Source organism: Dermacentor albipictus, chromosome 1 (assembly GCF_038994185.2).
Source record: "Dermacentor albipictus isolate Rhodes 1998 colony chromosome 1, USDA_Dalb.pri_finalv2, whole genome shotgun sequence".
NCBI classification, from domain to species: domain Eukaryota; kingdom Metazoa; phylum Arthropoda; class Arachnida; order Ixodida; family Ixodidae; genus Dermacentor; species Dermacentor albipictus.
Genome location: NC_091821.1, coordinates 385,332,489 through 385,352,351, shown reverse-complemented (window position 1 = coordinate 385,352,351; position 19,863 = coordinate 385,332,489). Strand labels below are relative to the sequence as shown.

General features: G+C 45.8%; 1 protein-coding gene across 2 annotated transcripts in view; it reads left to right on the top strand.

Annotated features, from left to right (window-relative positions):
• The window catches only part of LOC135902412 (sodium-coupled monocarboxylate transporter 1-like), a 51,503-nt gene that overhangs the window by 19,925 nt on the left and 11,715 nt on the right, over nucleotides 1-19,863 (top strand). The window contains exons 7-16 of one of the 2 annotated variants that reach the window (XM_065432434.2): nucleotides 947-1,087; nucleotides 3,564-3,693; nucleotides 5,456-5,544; nucleotides 5,623-5,735; nucleotides 9,465-9,532; nucleotides 10,737-10,823; nucleotides 13,822-13,997; nucleotides 14,320-14,420; nucleotides 16,592-16,710; nucleotides 17,677-17,878. In XM_065432434.2, the coding sequence (XP_065288506.2) occupies nucleotides 947-1,087; nucleotides 3,564-3,693; nucleotides 5,456-5,544; nucleotides 5,623-5,735; nucleotides 9,465-9,532; nucleotides 10,737-10,823; nucleotides 13,822-13,997; nucleotides 14,320-14,420; nucleotides 16,592-16,710; nucleotides 17,677-17,878 (1,226 nt within the window). The remainder of the gene's footprint in view (nucleotides 1-946; nucleotides 1,088-3,563; nucleotides 3,694-5,455; nucleotides 5,545-5,622; nucleotides 5,736-9,464; nucleotides 9,533-10,736; nucleotides 10,824-13,821; nucleotides 13,998-14,319; nucleotides 14,421-16,591; nucleotides 16,711-17,676; nucleotides 17,879-19,863) is intronic. The other variant, XM_065432435.2, reaches the window with a different exon arrangement.

The window sequence follows — 19,863 nt, the reverse complement described above, 5'->3', positions numbered from 1 at the left end:
GAACAGACCAATCAAACGCTCTCCTCGTTCATAGGAGGTCACTTTTGTTTGCTTGAAAAACGAATAACATTGCCTACACTGAGCGGCTTGTCGTATCTAATTGGCCGACAAGAGGCGAGGAGAACGCTCAAGTGGAGAGGGATTCGCTGGGGCAGAGCCAGTGCACTGAAAATCGATAACCGGATGAAGAGGGTGGTGCCGCCGTCTACGATTGGTCGGCTTTCCCTTACTTAGCTTGCGGTGGCTGATCGAAAATCGCGGCGGCATGCAACGGAAGCTCAAGAATTACGCTAAAAATGACCCTCAACAAAGAAGAGTTGGCAGAATGAGGTGGTAAGCGTGCCGAAAGTGCTCGACAACGTTACAGGGCCACGCAGGAACTTTTATTATACGCAAATACACCCATGCTCTCCGGCAGGTGCGAGTTGCCAGCGTCTCAGCGATCGGCGGCAGCCACCTTTTATTCCTTTCGGAACGGGGCAGCCTGCGGCTATTCCGAAGAAAATTCAGTTTTGTTCGACATATTAATGCATCTTTATCGCGCGCACACGTCACTTTGACGCGGTGAGTTTGTGCGGTTTATTGACGTCGCGTTACAGGCAGGTGAAGTGGGTGCAGCCCGAAAACTTTTTACCAATAGCCGAGGGCTAATGGCGAAAAGGGGTCGAATCAGAAATAACTCTTTTCCTTTTTTTCTGTCAAATCATGCATGCTGAGTGTGAAAACATCATATAAGATAGGGAGGTATCGCGGTTTTCGTGACGTCGCGTGACAGACAGGTGAAGTGGGGGTGGTCGAAAAAGTTTTTGAGCAATCGTAGAGGGCTGATAGCAGAATTGGAATAGAAAAGTTTGGAATAGTTTTACGTTATAGCGCCCCTAGACGTGACTAAGGTCTGTCACAGAGCAAAAGAGCCAAGGAAAACATCCGCGCTGTTTTTTTCCAGTGCGAGCTACAAGCTGAACGTCCGGCACACCATCTGGGGTGTCACAATCGGCGCTTGGTTCGCCAACTCTGCCAGCTACAACACGAACCAGATGATGGTGCTGCGCTACCTGACGGTGAAAACTCTCACCAGGGCGAAAATGTACGTATTCATTGTGGATGTTACAGTAGGCCAGAAGCCATCGAAGACAGACAGAAGCAAATTATGGCATTTAGCCTCAGAAAAAAGAGGTAGACCTTCATACGTAGCGAAAGGCCTATCGTCAGGTGCAGTGGTTTCAAGGGTGGAAGTCAAACTACGATTTCACTGATTATCGAGAAACGAACCGAATTAAGATATACGCGTTGCTGGTTTTGCTACGGAATGGATTGAAGGCTTCACGTGATAACTATAGTATTTGAACTTGCTACTGAGCCTCGGAGGAATGTACGGGTATAGATGTTGATACAGAAGGCCGGAAAAGGAATGACCATGAGGGAGTTTTTACGTTGTCCCAATGAGGAAATCTCATGCTCTCAGGAGATGCTTAGTTCGCCTGATTCCCACGAAAGCTAACGAATTCATTACGTTCAAATGCCTATGGAAAGGCGTCCACCTTCACGGAATATATTTCAAGTTAGCGGTACAGCGCCAATTGCCCCGTTTAATGCACCGTGCTTATTTATTGGATGAGCTCGAGATGAACACTAACAGGCCGCGTTCCCGATAGAACGGCGGTGGTGGCTAAGTGTTATTTCTAATGGCCCCAGCAATGCGCAATACTTCAACTTCCTTGCGCTGCCTAAATTTTTAAGCAAGAGGTCGCAAAAAAAGAAACTTTCGCGCGCAATGGTGCTAAAAAAAATAACTCCGTATTTTATGCATGGATGCAATATAGCCTTTGGCAGGATTAAATTGATCTCAGCTAGATTTTACCGATAAACTTTGTTAGCTTGTTTGTTCAAGTAATAATAATACTGATACAACTGCAAGCAGAGATGAAATCTGTATTGCGAAAGTTTGAGGCACATATGCTCTCACGGCGTCGTTGACGGCGTTGTCGAGCTAATCTGCTACCGATGGAGCATGCGGGGATCGCGCGTGGAGAATTAGAAGGCCTCCAGAGATGAGCTGGCTGCCAGAGCGACGATGCCAAATGGACGCCCTGTCATACTCCGCTCAGCTAGTCGGCACTGCCGAAACCAGGACAGCATTCTGGCTTCCGCTGCTGGCATGAGCTTTGTGCACACACACATAAGCATTCATTCTGAGTATAGCTGTGTACACTGGTCTGAGCGGAATGGATCGTTAACGTCAGGGTAAATCCAGCTTATCGTTTCTTTGAACGCCAGAAGCGCCCCCCCCCCCCCCCCACCAGACGGTTTTCTTTCAGTATCATCTTGCCCACCAACTAGATGTGATGCCTTCAGCGCCTATGGACCCTTCGCGCGGTAGCTCAGCGGCTGTGACGTTGCGCTGCTAAGCACGAGGTCGCGGGATCTAATCCCGGCCGCATTTCGATGGGGGCTGTCAGGGTTGGGAGCTCCATCCCATCGCTCATGATCTGTTGTCAAGATTGGAGTCCGGCATGAATTCGAAAGTAGCTGGTCCATGCCGTCGTCCAACTTATCCACGCTGAGGACGTTGATGAAGGGAAGGACTGCTTCTCATCGAGAACGAGCAATATGGGTTTATTTACAGTATTTACATGACTGTTTGAGAAAGTACATCAGTCTAACATGACTGCTTGAGAGAAGTGTCGAGCATCCGCACAACAGCAGTTTTTAAACACTCGGTCCTCCCGCGATACAAAGTGACGCGAACGTTCGTTTAGTCATCGCAAACTAGCCGCCCATCCGCAGGACGGTTTACACACACACATGCACACACACACACACGTGTTCACGGTCCGAAACCGACACCCCACGAATTTCGTAGAACTCGGAGCCGTTCCGGGTAGCGCGTTGTCTTGCGTCTTGGTCGGTGCGTGGGAAGGAGCCTCCGTCGGCGTTCCCACGGCAGCCCCCCCGCCCGTAGGAGATAAGGTCCGCTTTGTCGTGTTGCGCATAAAGCCTGCTTCGTCGAACTCCTTCAGTCACAACGCATCCTAGCTGAAGCGACGGAGAGTGGAGGATGCGCGTATTGATACCGACACAAAGTCGACTTAGCCACGCCATGGCTAGATGAGGTTGCCACCGCTGGCGTAACTGGCTGGCAAACTTGCACTGCAGCTGGCCGTTCTTAACAGGGCGAAATGCAAGAACGCCCGTGTCCTGTACACTGGGGGCACGTTAAAGAACCCCTGGTGGTCAAAATTAATTTGTAATACCCCACTACGGGGTGCACGCCTCATAATTAAATGTTGTTTTTTTCACGTAAAAGTAAAACCAAGGAATTCAATTCATTCAACGCATCTGGCACAGTCCTCACCACGCAAGCGTTCTGAGACGCATTCAGCATAGCGTTAAACCTTGCTTTTCTAGTTCACTGTAACCTTGCTATAGGTTTAAATGCTTCGCATTCAGGCGAAACAAGTGATGATGTGTTTTTTTTTCATTAATATACGTGTTGTTTACGGCAGTTGCGCACTGCTCCTAACATTCGACGTTCAGTTGAAAAGCACATTTACCTCATGCAGAGTGGTCTGGCTGAACCTGCCGTATTTGTGCCTAATCCTGCTGTTGAGCTGCCTCTGCGGTCTGATGATGTACGCTCGCTACGCCACATGTGACCCTCTGTTGACGAAAAGGATCGACACACCCGACCAGGTAGGTGTGATTCCTCTCAAAGGAAGTACTGTATACGCACGTAGAAGAGTGTCATTGAATGCCCATGTATTTGCATAGCTGAACGTGAGTGACTTATTCTAAAATAGAAAGACGTCTTTATCATTCTGGAAAAAAAAGGAAAAAGGGAAACTCCCCAGCAAGACCAATCTGGTCTCCACTGCCCCAACCAGCTCCTGACATGCCCCACCCCTGCATGCATACAATGCAACTAAGACTTTTACAACTGCAGGAAACATAAAAACACTCACTAATACTTGTTTTTCTTTTCTATTCCATTTTTTTTCTTGTTCCTTCCTTTTTCTTCTTACTCTTTGTCGTCTTTGCAACCCCTAAATCCCCCAACCCAGTGCAAGGTAGCAAACCGGACACTCGCCTCTGGTTTAACGTCCCTGCATTTCCTTTCTCTCTCTCTTTTAGGAACTGTATCATCCCTTGCTTCCTGGACACTATTTCCGTCTCTTTGGTTAATCTCTTAATCTAAAATGTCGAAATTTAGCTCCTTTTCGCATCACACATCCTGTTAAAGTCTGCTCGCGCTTGCTTTCATGTAAAACACAAACAAATTGTATTTCATTGTTCTTCAGAACGCGGCGACCTCCTCGTCATTTAATGATAGGCCTACGTTTCCTTCTTTCCCTCGCAGAGCATGCACGTGCCGTAAGTACCGGATTCACAATGCCGCACGGAGGTGCCTTACTGACGTAGAATATGACGTAGATTAGACGAAGGCCGAGTGTTGGGCCCTGCGGTAGAAACTAGGTACTAGCGGCATTGATCTTCCATGAACGCGTCTCTAAGTATTGTGCTACGCTGTCTGAGGCAAATTATGGCATGGAAGTGGTCTACTTGGTAAGCAATTGTTGTGGGCAGCTCACGAAGACAAAGAGCAAGAGCGGTGACGTCTTCTTGTCTTCTTTGATAGTTGCCTTCGTTCTAATCACTAGAGATCCGTACATTTCCGCAACAAGCTATGCACATGTCGAAAGCTGTCTTTAGGCGTCATCGTTTTAGTAGCCACCATATGGACACTGGAATTTGCGCCATCATCGCTAATTAGGGAATTACCTTTTGTGGCGCACTAAGGCGGCATGATCGATTTCTAAATACCGATGAAAACGAGGACAAAAAAGTAGAAGTGGGTATAACTCTACCTCGATGCCTCCGCGGTTATAACTCTTTGCTGTTGAGCAATGTGTTACAGGTTCGAACCCATCTGCGTGAATACGGTAACAACGTCCGTGAGTGCAGATTTCAGCTCATGTTGAAAGTACAGGTGGGCATTTGATTTGAGGCCTTCTGTAGCGGCCTTCCTTATAAGCAAGATGGGTTCGATCGGTCGCTCACTTGGCCGGTCAATCAGGAATAGATATCTTCTTGCTCCACAGAAATAAGATAACGTGAATGAAATCTCGCATAACATTTCATGTGAAACATTGTCTCTTCAAAGAACAGGAAAGTGAAGTAGGCAGAACGAACATATTGACTCGGGCAGCTCCACGAAAAATTCAGGGACAAACGACGAATGTGGTGTGATTTAAAAACAGACTTACGAAGATTGACTTTTGTGCCTGATAACCATTTGGTGCACTTTTTTTTTAAACAAGATCATGAGGTCCAGGGTGTAACAACTTAACCGCTTATCGTTATCAGATTAAATAAAGCACAGATATAATAGCTGTAAGCGAGGCGTTCTCACCACAGATTGTTGTGGCCTAACTTCATTTTCTGATCTCGTTCACAGTTGCTGCCATACTTTGTGATGGACGTACTCGCTGATACTACAGGGGTGGGTGGTGTGTTCGTAACGGGAATCTTCATGGCGTCACTTAGGTAAGAGGATGATTTGAACTGGATCCTTTATTGCACGGCTCCACCACCCTTCGTTTCACTTTGTTTCTAACATTGCAGTTCTGTGTCTTCTGGAATAAACGCACTGGCAACTGTTTTCTACGTGGACGTTATCGCCGTTCTCAGGCCAGGCATCAAAGAGTCGACCGGTACCCATATTATGGTCGCCCTGGGTGAGTTCGCGTCTATTTTCGTCTTTACGGAGTCTCTGCTAGGAAGAACCTGTGGGGCGCTCAAATACACTAGTTATATGGACGCTAAAGGCAAATATTAAGTGAAACTAAAGTCATAGATCAGTGCTCGAGAAAGTGTAACATGGTAATATTATCGCGAACAGAGCTTTTGTGATGGAGAAATTGAGTTAAATGGAAGACACGATTACAGACTCCTCCGGGACATTCAAGTACTAGCCCGATGACGGAGGCATAATTCTGTCACTAGTACTCAAACACCCCAAATAAAACGTGATTGTATTTCATTATAAGACAAAAAATGCTACTTGTCTATTTCTATTTAATTATTAGAAAAAAGACTAATTGACGTTACCCTTCACAACGACGCGTGTGATCGAACTCAGGTTTCATTTTTGCCACATTGCTCCACCCGCACTTTCTCGTTTGAGTAGCTTCGCTATCGCGATGTGCTGTCCTGCTTTTGCTGGCTCGCGAAACTCGCACAAACTGAAAGTAGCAGGGAATGCCGCGTCCATGTGGTGTCGCGGGATTCCCGAACGGTCCACGCGACTTGACTAAGAGCAGCTGCAGCGGCGAATCCAACGTGGTCTTGGTTCGATTTCTCTATGGCCGGGCGTTTGCGTTTTTCGCAGAAAACCGCAGCGCCGTTTATCGGGCGCCGTTTTACTCACCAACGGCGATGACGTATGCACCGTCCCCAATCCCCGCTCGAGGGCGGGAGTTTTGAATTGCGCTAAAGGTATGCGGACCTTTCAGACGCAATTTGCTCGTAAGCTAAGTCTTTTCTTGTCATGAAACAAGCTTTGCAAGGTTTCTGGAATGGTAGTTCAACAGTCCACGTCGACTTAGTATTTGCCTTTAATTTCCCTTTAAGCCAGTGGTGTACTAAGGTCGCCGAAAACTTATTTTGTGTTCTTGCGAAAAGAAATGTTGCATTAAGCTTCCTCCTAATGCGAACTATCAATTTAGGCGCCCACTGATCCAAACAAATGGTTAGAAACCGCAGACATTAGATAGTTTTAGACACCAAGGTTACGAGCAGCGAAGACAGGCAACCATGCAATAAAAGCAAACCATTGCAGCTATAGCTTTTCGAGAAGATAACATCACACATCACTGATCACCTCACAGCTATTCTTCCCATTATATGTTTGAGCAAATACGCATATTTTGTTGCAGTTTATATGTTACGTCCCAACGTCTGCTGCTCTTTGAAACTCGTAGACGGCCCGACTATTGCTCATTGCGCGTTATCAATGAAACAGCATCTACAATGACTGTGCATGGAAAGACTTTTCACTTGGAGTTACCTTAGGATGGGCGGCGTAGCACGTGCTTGTATGCTATCCACATGTTATCTACAATCTATAAGAACATTCACTCAATTATACAACCTCAGTGGAACATGCGCCGAAAGTTACGTGCTCCAATTATCGTGTTCTACAGGCGGTAGAACAAGATAATTCTATGCTAATTCTATGCTAATTAAACAAATAAATTCTGGGCTTTTACTTGTCAGAAGCAGGATCTCATTATGAGGCACGCCATAGTGGGATACTCCGCGTTAATTTTGAGCAGCCGGGCTTCTTTAACGTGCACCCAACACACGGCGATATTGCCCTTCACAAGATCGCCGTGTGTTGAATCCTGGGGCGCTATAACGTAAAACTATTCCAAACTTTTCTATTCCAATTCTGCAATCAGCCCTCCGCGATTGGTCAAAATCTTTTTTGGACCACCCCCACTTCACCTGTCTGTCAGGCGAAGTCACGAAAACGGCGATAGCCCCCATTTGATATGACATGTACACACTGATTATGCATGATTTGACACAATAAAAGAAAAATAGTTCTTTCTGGTTCGACGCCTCTTCGCCATTAGCCCTCGGCTATTGGTCAAAAGATTTCGGGCTGCACCAACTTCACCTGCCTGTCACGCGACGTCACAAAACCACAAAAACTCACGCTTCAAAGTGACGTGTACTCGATAAAGATGCAATAATATGCCGAACAAAACTGAGTTTTCTTCTGAATAGCCGCAGACTGCCCCATTCTCAAAGGAATAAAAGGTGGCCGCCGCCGATCGCTCAGGCACTGGCTACTCGCACCTGACAGAGAGCATGGGTTTATTTGCATATAATAAAACTTGCATAGCCGTGTAACGTTTTTGAGCACTTTCGGCCCGTTTACGACCTCGTTCTGCCAACTCTTCTCTGCTGAGAATGCGTTTTAGCGTCATTCTTAAGCTTCCGTTGCATGCCGCCGTGATTTTCGACTAGCCACCGCAACTAAGCAAAAGAAAACGGACCAATCGCAGACGCCGGCACCACCCTCTCACTCCGGTTATCGATTTTCAGTGCAGTGGCTCGGCCCCTTTGAATCCCTCTCCACTTGAGTGCGCTCCTCGCCTCTTGTCAGCCAATTAAATGAGACAACCAGCTCAGTGTTGGCAATGTTATTCGTTTTTCAAGCAAGCAAAAGTGACATCCTATGAACGAGGAGGTCGTTTGATTGGTCTGTTAAGACAACCCTTCTGGTAACCGCCCGATACTTGCATCGCCGGTTACGCAAGTTTGACGTCAGGAGATTGGAATAAAAACATATTGGAATAGTTTTACGTTATAGCACCCCTGGCCACGGCAGCCGCATTTGCAAAGTTATGCAATTGAAAACTTGTTTAATAGTTATGGTTCCTCAATCCAGTGAAATTACACTTCTTTTCTTTACGAGTACATACTTGACTTAAAGCGCAAAATCCGAGGACGCAAGAAGGAAAACCAGGCCGGACGATCGCAACGAGAAACAGCAACTAATAGAGAAAATTACTTGTGCTTAATAAATGAAATAAAGACATAATATATTGATGGAAATGAAAGTGGATAAAGAAACAGCTGTTGTTTTGGTAAGTTGTTTTTTCATCCACTTTCATTTCCATCAATTTATCATTTATTTATTTATTTCATTTATAAGGCACAACTAATTTCCCCTATGTTGTCCTTGGTGTCAGTGTCTGTTGGCCTCTTATGATAAGAACGATAAAAATCGGTCTCCTTGGTTAACCCCCTTTATTCTCGTTTATTACATAGCGAGGATCTCGAATCCGGCAACATTGATGCCTTCAGGTAGCATGTGTAGGTTTATTGACCAGGTGCCTTCACCCAAAAACATCGTGTTCTCGTAACGCCTGTGGCAGAAAGGATGCTCCACATTCGCCGCCAAGGTCTGTGAGTGGTGGCGCGGGCTAGCATTCCCAGGGTTCTACTAGGACACATAAATACCCAAGAAAGTGGATGGAGAAATGGCGCCGCGGAAGCTCAGTTGGCAGAGCATCGCACGCTTAATGCGAAAGACGTGGGATCGTTCCCCACCTGCGACAAGTTCTTTTTTCATCCACTTTCATTTCCATCAATTTATCATTTCTTTATTTCATTTATTAAGCACAGGTAATTCCCCCTATGTTATCCTCAGTGTCAGTGTGTATTGGCTTCTTATATTTTTAATAAAAATCGGGCCCCTCGGTTAACTCCTTTCCTTCGCGGAATTTATACTAGACTATTTACTGAGACAGCTAGGAAAGCAGGATATTTCTATTTCTGGTTATAGGGCGCGTGTTCGAAGCGACTTTTCGTTTTGACGTTTGGCTTATCAACCTTGATCTTGTAGAATGCTTGTGAGGAAGACTCAACGTTTGAATAACATTTTTTCGCAGGTGTGTTCTTCGGGATACTATCTATTGCATTGGTTGCGGTGGCCCAGCAGTTGGGAGACGTTCTGGCGGTACTGTACGCTTCTCTGTTGTTCTCACAGATAACCAAATATATTCACATTGATTAAGCCGAAAGTAACCTGCAATGGTTACTTTCGGGCGAGAGCGAGAGCAGACAATACATGATTTAGTACATTTTCTGTCCACCGAGTAGCACATGCGCAAGTATTGTTATAGGACGCAGCACATGTTTGGACGGCAATCAATAGTGGCAAATATTTCGTAACAGGATTTCTAATAACGAGGTTTTGGTTTCATTAAGCACGATATGCTTATGGGCAGCGTTATGCAGGTCTTGAACAAGCTGCCCTATCGTCATGTATGGTCACGTCAATTCATCCCTATCGGTATTGTCCGGCTGAATGAATCCGTTCTCGTCACACAAATGAAGTAGAGCAGCGTTGACCTGTATTACTGCTTGGGAAAGAGACTATGGGGGAACGCATGATCCTCTTGTGCCCTCTTCCGCTATAGAATACGTCGACCAAGATAGATACAGTATCTGCGGCAGGGGCGGAGGAGGAGACAAAGGGAAGGAAAGACAGGGAGGTTAGCCAGTGTAAGTACCGGCTGGCTACCCTGTGCTGGGGGAAGGGGTAAAGGGAATAAAAGAAGAAAGAAGAAGAAGAGAAAAAAAATGGAAACATATCATAATGGAAACGCTTGCGACGCCGAACAGGGTAAATGTTGTCTCGTTAAACTGGCACAAAAGGCGCTCGTTAAAAAAGAAAGAGGGTTAAGAATGCGTGGTTGGCCACTAAACGATGAGCTGCGACATTAGTACCGGTATTTAGTTCAATAAAAAGAAAGAAAGAAATTAATCGTGATATCATATACATCATTGTGTATAGTTTGCGAATGTCAGATGTAATACCTCAGCATCTCAGAAGGCGATGCATACCAATGCATGCGTACAAGACATGCGAGGTTAATTTTTAGCTTAAGGGCTCGGTTACAAGTGTAGCACCCGGTGTAATTTTTATACCAGCAGCAGGTCTGTCCCTAGAATATTGGTCTGGGGCGGCGTAGTCTGTGCTGCTAGGTTCTTTCTTCTGCATTGCGCCTGTGAATAATGCTAAGCTAGAAGGAGCATATGATTTCAATGTATTTTGTGTATGGCGGTCACATAAATGTCCACTCGTAACATGCTTACATTCGTACCCTAAATAAGGTATATGTGAGACCGTGCAACAACGTGGATCTATCGCCTTGTAGGCACAGTCAGCAATAAACAGCGGACTTGGAGGGCCACTGCTCGGCCTCTTCTCCATGGGGATGTTCATCCCGCATGTCTCATCAAAGGTACGATCGCACGAGTCATTAGCGCTATTTTTTACGTACACTTCATGCAGGCTCTTGCAGACAAGTGTAGTGCATGGCAGGGGCTATGGTGTTTTGTGATGCGCTTGGTTGTCTGGATTATAGCCAATCAGAGCAGGCAGCGCGTTGCCTTCTGCATTAGCAGACGGAAGCACTGCGCACCCAATATCTGCGTATATGCTCTGCACCACGGTGCTCTAAACTAAACGCCACAGTTTCCTTTCAGCAACAAGTCTACTCAAACTGCATCCAAAACTCCGCGAATTCGCAACGCACGACGACAACATATAACACAGCGCGGAATCTGAAAGAGCGTGTCCGTGTATATATATATATATATATATATATATATATATATATATATATATATATATATATATATATATATATATATATATATATATATATATATATATATATATATATATATATATAGGCACCATGCGTGAGCAAGGTCATGTTCTCTTCATGGAAGATAAGCTCACCTTCCTCTGTGACACATGGTCGCGCGAGTACTTCGATGCCACACTCTCAGCGAATCTTCACTATCGTCACCATAACGTATACTCACAGCAACTATAGTACCAAACCAAATGGCGTCACGCGTTTGCAACGCCCGCCTCTTGGTCTGCCGTTTGTAACCTACACCCATCGAAACTGTGGAGCAGAAGGTGTATTTTTCAAGCGACATTTCTATTATAAAAAAAAAGGGCTTCGTGTAAGTGGGCGAACCTAGACTTTGTTCTCACAGATTAAAATAAATGCCGAATTGCCACACTATCCACACTTGTGTAGCCAGTGTAGATAAAGATATATTATTATTATTATTATTATTATTATTATTATTATTATTATTATTATTATTATTATTATTATTATTATTATTATTCGCCATATAAACTTATACTTATTGTTTGCACTACAGCTAGTATGTCATAAGTGTTTCCGAGATATGCATGTCACGCATTATTTTACTTCCGATAGCAAGTTAAACTTAATGTTCGCACTGGTTAGTACAAACTTGTTTGAAGCTACTGGCGTGTCATACGTCTAATCAAGCAAAAAACTATAAAGATGGGTGGGAAAAGGCGGATAGGTGTGAATCAAAATCTTGAAGGCACAGCCGTAGTTCGTTGAATTCGTGCTACGTGGCACCAGAATACCGCACTGTTAGAAAACGACAGGCGCCACCGAGGCGCGAAGTATCTGCGGCGTTCCTAGAACAAGTTGACCAGCGTGGATTTGAAGTGGCGAGTGATGAGCAAAGAGCACGTGTGCACGTGTACGCCAGCTGCCCCGTATGCAAGAGAAACTTAAAAGTTGCTATCGCAAGTCCTGGTGGGCATCTCTGACAATCTTTCAATGAAGCTTCGCGTACACAATGCCTCAGAACCGAGGACTGCAAGCCGGCCGAGGGCCACCGTGATCACACCGTGTGCACGCACGGTGAGCCATTGCATTAACAAAATTGCTGGAAGAGCTGGAGTTCTCGTGTTTTTTTTTTTTTTCAGCATGGAACAAGCTAGGCGCGTTGTGCACGGAGGTAAACCGGACGAAGCCGAGGCGCGAAGTTTGCGGCAAGAAGCACGCGCAACAGTTCGTCGCCAGTGCGGTTGGTGTTGCGAAAGAAATCGCGCTGTCCATGCGGCCGAAACTACGTAGGACAGAGGGGACGGTGCGTCAACGAACGCCTCCGAGAACATGCTGGGTCTATCGCCACCGGACGCGGTGGCAACACAGCCATTCATGTAGCACCGTGCGGTTTTACCCCGGCATTTAATGAGTGTCGACTCCTGAGGCGACACAGAGACCAAAGCAGGCGCGAAATCGTAGAACCGCACACGATACATGTAGGAATGGCTCCTCTTGCGCAAGCGAGCCATCATTAAGTTTAGTCGACAATGAGCCCCAATTATCTGAACAGTTCGATCGTCGGATCGTGTGAAATTACTCTGCGCTAGGGTTATTCGAGGCGTTGATCGTTTGGCGTCGAAGTAAACGGATTTTAACTATTTGCGCATTGTATTTCAGTACATATGTTCCTTGAAATAAAAACTGGTTGTTAGTCTGCAAAATTGTGTTGTCTTTCTAATTGTTCCGTCGTCTAGCGCTCCCTCAAATGACTTTCAAAATTTGCCAACACGCTCAATTTTCAACCCATCTACGCTAAAATGTCCAAGATTAAATAAACAGCTGCGTCGGAGTTCTGCCGCTCTAGTCTCACTCATTTCATAGCGTCTCGTTAAAGCGAGTACTGTGGAAACAAAGTAAAATAGCAGACGGGAAACATGTGGTTGACCGTCTTTCAGGGCTGTATCAGCGTTGTGTGAGAACTGGGAGCAGGTAAATGTGCTATATTGTACGTATGGCATTCCGTTGTTCGAGACATAAGAATAAGAATAATTAAGCTTAGTATTAGACATAGAATTCGTGTATTAGGTTTCCAAGAAATTTGACTAATCGCGAAAGGCACTAAAAGCGCGCCAATATTCCTCGCGCTTTGAACACCTTATCTTTCGCTAATCTAAAGGACGTACATTTTAGTTCCCTTATAAGAACCTGCAGAACACCGATAAAGTTTTGCCTCGATCGTTTAGCTTGTCACTTTCCCTTCCTTGGTTTTGTTTGATGAAGCTCATCCTGACTCAATTAACTATGCATTCACGCCGTGAGCCGGTAATGAGGTTGCATTCGACCAGTGCGCCTGTCGATCATTCACTTCCTCGCTTGCTCGCACGTTTGCCCGCTCGTTCCGAATCACGACGCCCTGAATGCATACAGTTTTGCTTGAACACATGCACGCTATAGGAGCGCACATTTACGAAACTTCTTCACTTCTGTTTCGACGCCGCAAGCCTACGTTATGGCTCTAGGTTATAGCTTATAACGTTATGGCTTATGGTTATAGGTCAGCTCCACAGATTTGACTTCCCTGAAGGCATACTGCTAGAGTTTGTGAAGTTGTGCTTGCCGCACGCAGGGCGCCATGCTGGGCCTGCTTACGTCATTGGGCATCGCCCTGTGGATCAGCATCGGGAGCCTGGTTAACCCGGCCACATACCCTTCGCCGCCGCTCTCAGTGGACGGCTGCCCCGCGCTGTACCGAAACACCACCAACAGCTCCGAGCCATACGTGCACCCGACGATTACCAACGAGTAAGCGCTGCTCCTCGTAACTGAATATAATCCGAAAGTGGAGACGATAGGTTTAAGCCTACCTATACTGTTGAGAAACTCGGGTTCTGTTAAATTGTCTCCGTCCCTTTTGCAGAGACGTGCTGCCAAATGCACGACGATGCGTTTAGCAGTCCCATCGCATGAAATGCCGCATCAAATATTGATGGGAGCTCGGATTTCTCCAAGCGGGCGCGTGCGCCCAGAGGCTTTCCGCCGTATCTTCAACCTACCTAATTGGTGAAACGGTGCAACGAATTAATTATTCACTGAAGATTTTGTGTCTCTTCTTTATCAATTCCAGAGACGTCGGTGACGACGTCTACTCGATGTCTTACCTGTGGCAAACGATGGTGGCGTTCCTCATAAGCTTCCTGGTTGGCATTCCTGCCAGCTTCTATGCAAGTAAGACATATACTTTTGCATTTTAACTTTATATCCCTGCCCAAACGTGTAAAGCTCGAAGATAAGCGAGCAGACAGAAACAGCGCAATCAAAACTACGTCTCTGCTTTATTAGAAGATGAAACGAGAACGAGAGCAAATAAGGACGAGGAAGCCAACTGTCTGGAGCAGCGCTCGTCCAGTCCTCTTGTCTATCGTTGTTTGGTCTCGTGTTGGTTTTGCCTCATAAGTTTGCTCTAGTTCAGTTGATGAGACAATTCACTTTAATTACGTGGCTGAGCTGAATTGAGGTCATCGATGAAAGAGCGTAGTCTAGTCATAAAGGCTGAAAACGGTTGGTTTTAGGGGAGTTGTGTGAATTTTTTTTCCTGTGAGGCATTATCCTGCTACTTGGCGCATGACTTACAAGATTTTTGCTTAGTAAGTACTATAACTGAGTAGTCACTCACTTGGCCTTGTTACCTTATCCTTGCTACCATATAACCTTGTTACCACGTCTTTATCTATATTGGCAAGGTAACACAAGCATAAGCATAAGCGAGTTGGTTCATAAGTTCGGAGCATAAGCGGTAGTTGGCGTAATTATCTTGGTCGGTGCAGTCGTCGTCTCGTCAGCTGAATTTCCCATGAAAGGCTGGTGTGGCTACCTTGTCGTTATGATCTTGTCGGCCATCACGGATCTCCGACATGTTGGTCTCCCAGTGATGACCTTATTGACCATAATCTCATTCTAAGTGCTTTGGTTGTCATGGACGACCCACACGGCTAACGTCTTCGCTTTTATGGATGGTCGCATGACTATGCTCACGCTATCATCTTTTTAGCTATCATGGTAAAGGCCATAATCACTAAAGACGCGCTAAATCTGGTTCTTTGTTGCGGCAGGCTACAATAGCTGTCACCTCATTATATTTTCATTCGCCGGCATAGCAGGACAGCATGACTATTCTTTTCTTACCTTTCCCTTGGCTATTATGGATAATCAGCACACCAGCGCGGCTAACGACTACGGTACGCTCAACGTGATTGTGTTAATCTAGTTTGATATTTTTGGTGCGAATTCGTGCAGTTTGGTATCAAACTTAGATGTGTAACTATACCTAGGTGTTATTGGCATCAGAAGTCTGCGGGAGAGGGACGTATGAGTAAAAACTGATTGGTTCTGCAGCCTGGGTCCAAATAGCCTGGTATTCAGATTTCTAGTGTGCACTAATGTAGGCGATCACACAGTGCCATGCAATTCCCTGGCTCCAGGCACAAACTGTTGCGTAATTAAACGTTCTTGCGGAATTCACGCTCCGTAAACCTTTGGCACCGACTGTACATAATAAGCGAGGTTCGCGAATGTTCGCGAAATTCGCAAATCGCAGTAATGTTACATGAATAACTGCTGCACGAACAGTGGGACAACCCAGAAAACACTAACAAAGGTGCTCGACAAAATTACGTCCCCACGCCAAAGTATCCTGATTCCAACCCATATTTTATTGCCCTCTCGTAAGAAAGTTCTTAAAAACGTAAAAGCTAGATTCTCTTAGTATTCCTACAATGTTTCAACCAATGAGAAGTGTGGCATGAAATTGGCACATCGTCTAAAAACACTACTTGAAGAACTGCCTCGGTCATTGCATGACCTCTTTCAAAGTTTTCCTGTGAAAAAAACTTACTCTTGCAGCTGTGATGCTTTGTTTCTAACATGCCTTCAGACATTCATTTGAAATCAAAGAAAATCAACTGTCATCGCTTAAGCACATCTATTTAAGCATCGCGCTACACGTCTGGCATCAGGAGACTGACATCAATGTAGCTAAGCACAGGAAAGATTATAATGAACGAAATAGTGGACAGTGCTTACCAATATAGCATAAAGTCCAGCGATAAGGAAAGGAACCACGTTGCTATAATTCCTAACTGTAGAAGAAAGGCTGCGATTTGATGTCAGTGGCCCTTTTTTATCAGTTTAGGAAGGGCAACGCTCCTGTCACGTGCACTTAAGATTTTGACTTGATACTTGTTCTTGGTGAAGAACTACCGCCCCCGCCCTCCCCCTCCCCGAGTTTGTACGCAGTGTGACTATTCAACCAATTGATCATTCGGTGTTACCAAGCGCTGAGCAGCGCAAGGGCTGAACCATATAATTTTGACGTCGTTACTCTTTATTCTTTCCTGTAGCTGCAAACGATCCCAAGAAAATGAACCCCAGACTGATTTGCCCCATCGTGGACATCCTGTTCCCGTACATTCCAGACCGATACAGAAGGCCGTTCAGGTTCAAGCTGGGAGAGGAATATGTGAGTATGGTGCTCCTTATCGCCCAAATATCAGCAGCAACCCCTCGCGGGCTTTTTATTTGTAGGTGGCAGACAGTGGCACTCTCGTCCTGTCAGCGAAATGAACGATAAAAAAGTTTGACTGCAAGCGTGAGACTTCAGCCCGATCACTTATAGTGCTTGTTCAGTTCCATATGCATGAGCAGCATAATATGGTGCCTCAGAGTAACGCTGTTCTTTATGTTATACGTGGTTAGTGTTGTTTGAAGATTTAACGTCCAAAGGCAACGCAGAGGCTATGGGAGACGCCGTGGTGAAGTGCTCCAAATTAGATTTTACCGCCCGAGGTTCATTAACGCGCTCCCAAAGCGCGGTACACGGACGCTTTTGCATTGTGCCCCTGTCGGAATGCAGCCGCCGCGGGCGGCATTCTCATCCACGGCCTTTTAGTCATCAGTGGAACCCCATAGTCAGACTGAGCCAGACAGACTGAGTCACTGTGATGGATTTGTCGACATAGCAACCCGTCACGATGAGCGTGTGGCGAGCAGGCCAGTGGCAAAAAAAAGAAAGAGAGATTGGGGGGAGGGGGGTATTACGTACCAAAACCATGATTTCATTATGAGGCACGCCATAGCGAGGGATTCCGGATTCATTTTGGTCGCCTGGGGTTCTTTAACGTGCACCTAAATCTAAGTGCCCACGAGCGTTTGTGAATTTCGCCACCATCGAAATACGGCCACCATGGCCGTGATCTTACACGGTTTTGTTTTTTCGAACTTAACACCGCAGCGTAATAGGCACTAAGCTAATACTGCGATGGCTAGACCGACAGAAAGACAACTATAGTTGTCATACCCATACTAGACGTTTGTCAAAAATGGTGGGTCGGACCAAAATCCGCAGTAGAGGGGCTTCACTGATGTCTAGTCACTCTGCAGTTATTTTTTTCAACGTCCGTAATTCTTTCCTCTTTCGCGCTCACAGGTTGACCCTCAGCTTCAGCAGCAGAGCCATCGTAGAAGTCTGTCACAGCAAAGCGTCAAGATGGCCGTCCCACCCATCGAGCGCGACCCCAAGATCCTGGGCCAAAACGTGTCCTACATCCAGGCGCTCACGGATAAGCTCTTCCCGAATGCAGCCCTACGTCCCGTGGAGCCTCTGCGCTATGACTCGACGTTTTATACTAGTCAGTATTCCTCGCACTTATAGCGCACACATAAGACTTATCTAAAGGGGGCAAGTCTCTACCGTGCAGCGCAAAACAAATGTGCATCGATGCCAGTGCCGCCGACGAAAGCTTCTGATCCGATCCACGTCTCTCCCTGCGACCATATTAAGTCGAAGGAAATGAGTCACTCGTACAATTACACGCGACTATGAATGAGTGGTAAAATGGCCGGTGAACGTACAAACTCAGATGGGAAAGCATACTTTGTACGACGCAAGGTGTCTTTCCAATAATATTGTTCCCACGCAACAGGGGGCCACGCCACAGGCTTCCCGCCATAATGGGTCAGCTTGGCAGTGAGAAAGAAAGATTAAGTTTTAACAATAACTGCATAGGTTTGCATATTAAGAGGCTTGATATTATACTCCAGGTAGAATATATGGTGAGCGGTGAAGAAAACTAAAACGCACACTCACACAAACACGCGAAACGCACTCGCATACAAGTTATTTACAGAGCCTGATTTAGGCTTCCATTAGCGGGCAAAACAGAGGAAGTAAGCATCAACACTCTTTGAGAGGTTCATTGTCAAAATATGCAGGGCCTGCCCACGTAGTACACGATCGGTGCTCACCCACTACATCTGATCTCAAACATGTGGTGTCTTGGTTGTGAAATCTCCAATGCGGCAGCACTAAGTGTGTTCACGGTTATTGACATGGTTACGACGAGAGCCTTGTTCAATGTGTGTTTTGCGACTGCAATCCGGGACTCGTCCGCTGCACATTTGTTCTCCCACACTTCACATTGCTTTTACAATGTCTTTTAGTTACCAACTGGGTCGCCTAACATTCCTATGTTCGCTCGCATATTCTACCTCTATGAAGTTACGTGCACTTGCGCAAGGGAAACATCTGTGGTACACGATAACTTTTTTTTTTTACTTTCTCCAATAATAGGGTACGGGAGTTGAAGCTGCAGGGCATCTTCCACTACTCGAGAGTGTGGTTGGGACAATGCGGGCAACACTGACGTGGAAAACATGCGACGTGTTGGGACACGTGCCGTTGCACGAACGCGCTTCTGATTGGCAGTCGCCAGCTGCAGCCTCGACTCCGGCACCACTTTATGCTCGAACGAGGAATGTCCGCAACAAACGCTTATTTACGTACATAGTTACTTTATATTTGACCAATGCCTTTTTTTTTCGCACTTTCACCTTTCGACAAAACGCACTTTTATACTCGTTTCCCCGTTTGCACTTTTTACACTTCATTCATTGTGCGGTCATTGTGCGGGATACGGCAATATAATTCTTTAACATCAACAGAGAAGGCCCCGCGGAAAAAGGCTTCAAGGCCTTCTCTGCTGGCGTTAAAGAATTATATTACTCTATCCCGCACAATGACCTTCTTCAATTTGTCGAGGATTGCATTGACAAATATGGCGCCACAAGGTTTTCACAGAAAGCAGGTGTTTCAGTAGAAGGGTTTTTAGAATTTTTACGTTTTTACATATCGTTAACTTTTGTATAGTGGAACAACAGGCCGCATTTGCAGAAGGAAGACATTTGGAAGTGTCGTGTCTAGCTCCCGTCCTTAGCAACCTCTACTTAGCACATTTAGATAGGCACATGCACGCCTCACAGGCCTACCAGGATTTCGGAGAGCTTTTAGATTTGTCGACGATTTTTTAGTGCTCTTAGATTGCCCTAGTAAGTATTTCCAAGAAAAATGTGCCAATACCTTTACAATTTTTCGCGAGTGTTTGAGGCCTCTTGACGTGACTTTTGAAGTGCCTGTCGACAATAATCTTCGGTTTGCTGACGTTCAGTTCATCTTTACTGATAGTAAGACCTGCTGGGCTTATAACCCACGAGCTAAGAAGCCTCTTCTCCAATTTCATTCAGCCCATTCAAACTCGTTGAAGGGGGGCATAGCTAACATGCTTTTCAAAAACTCCCTTAGAAAATCATGCCCACACCTAATGAAAACCACTCTCCA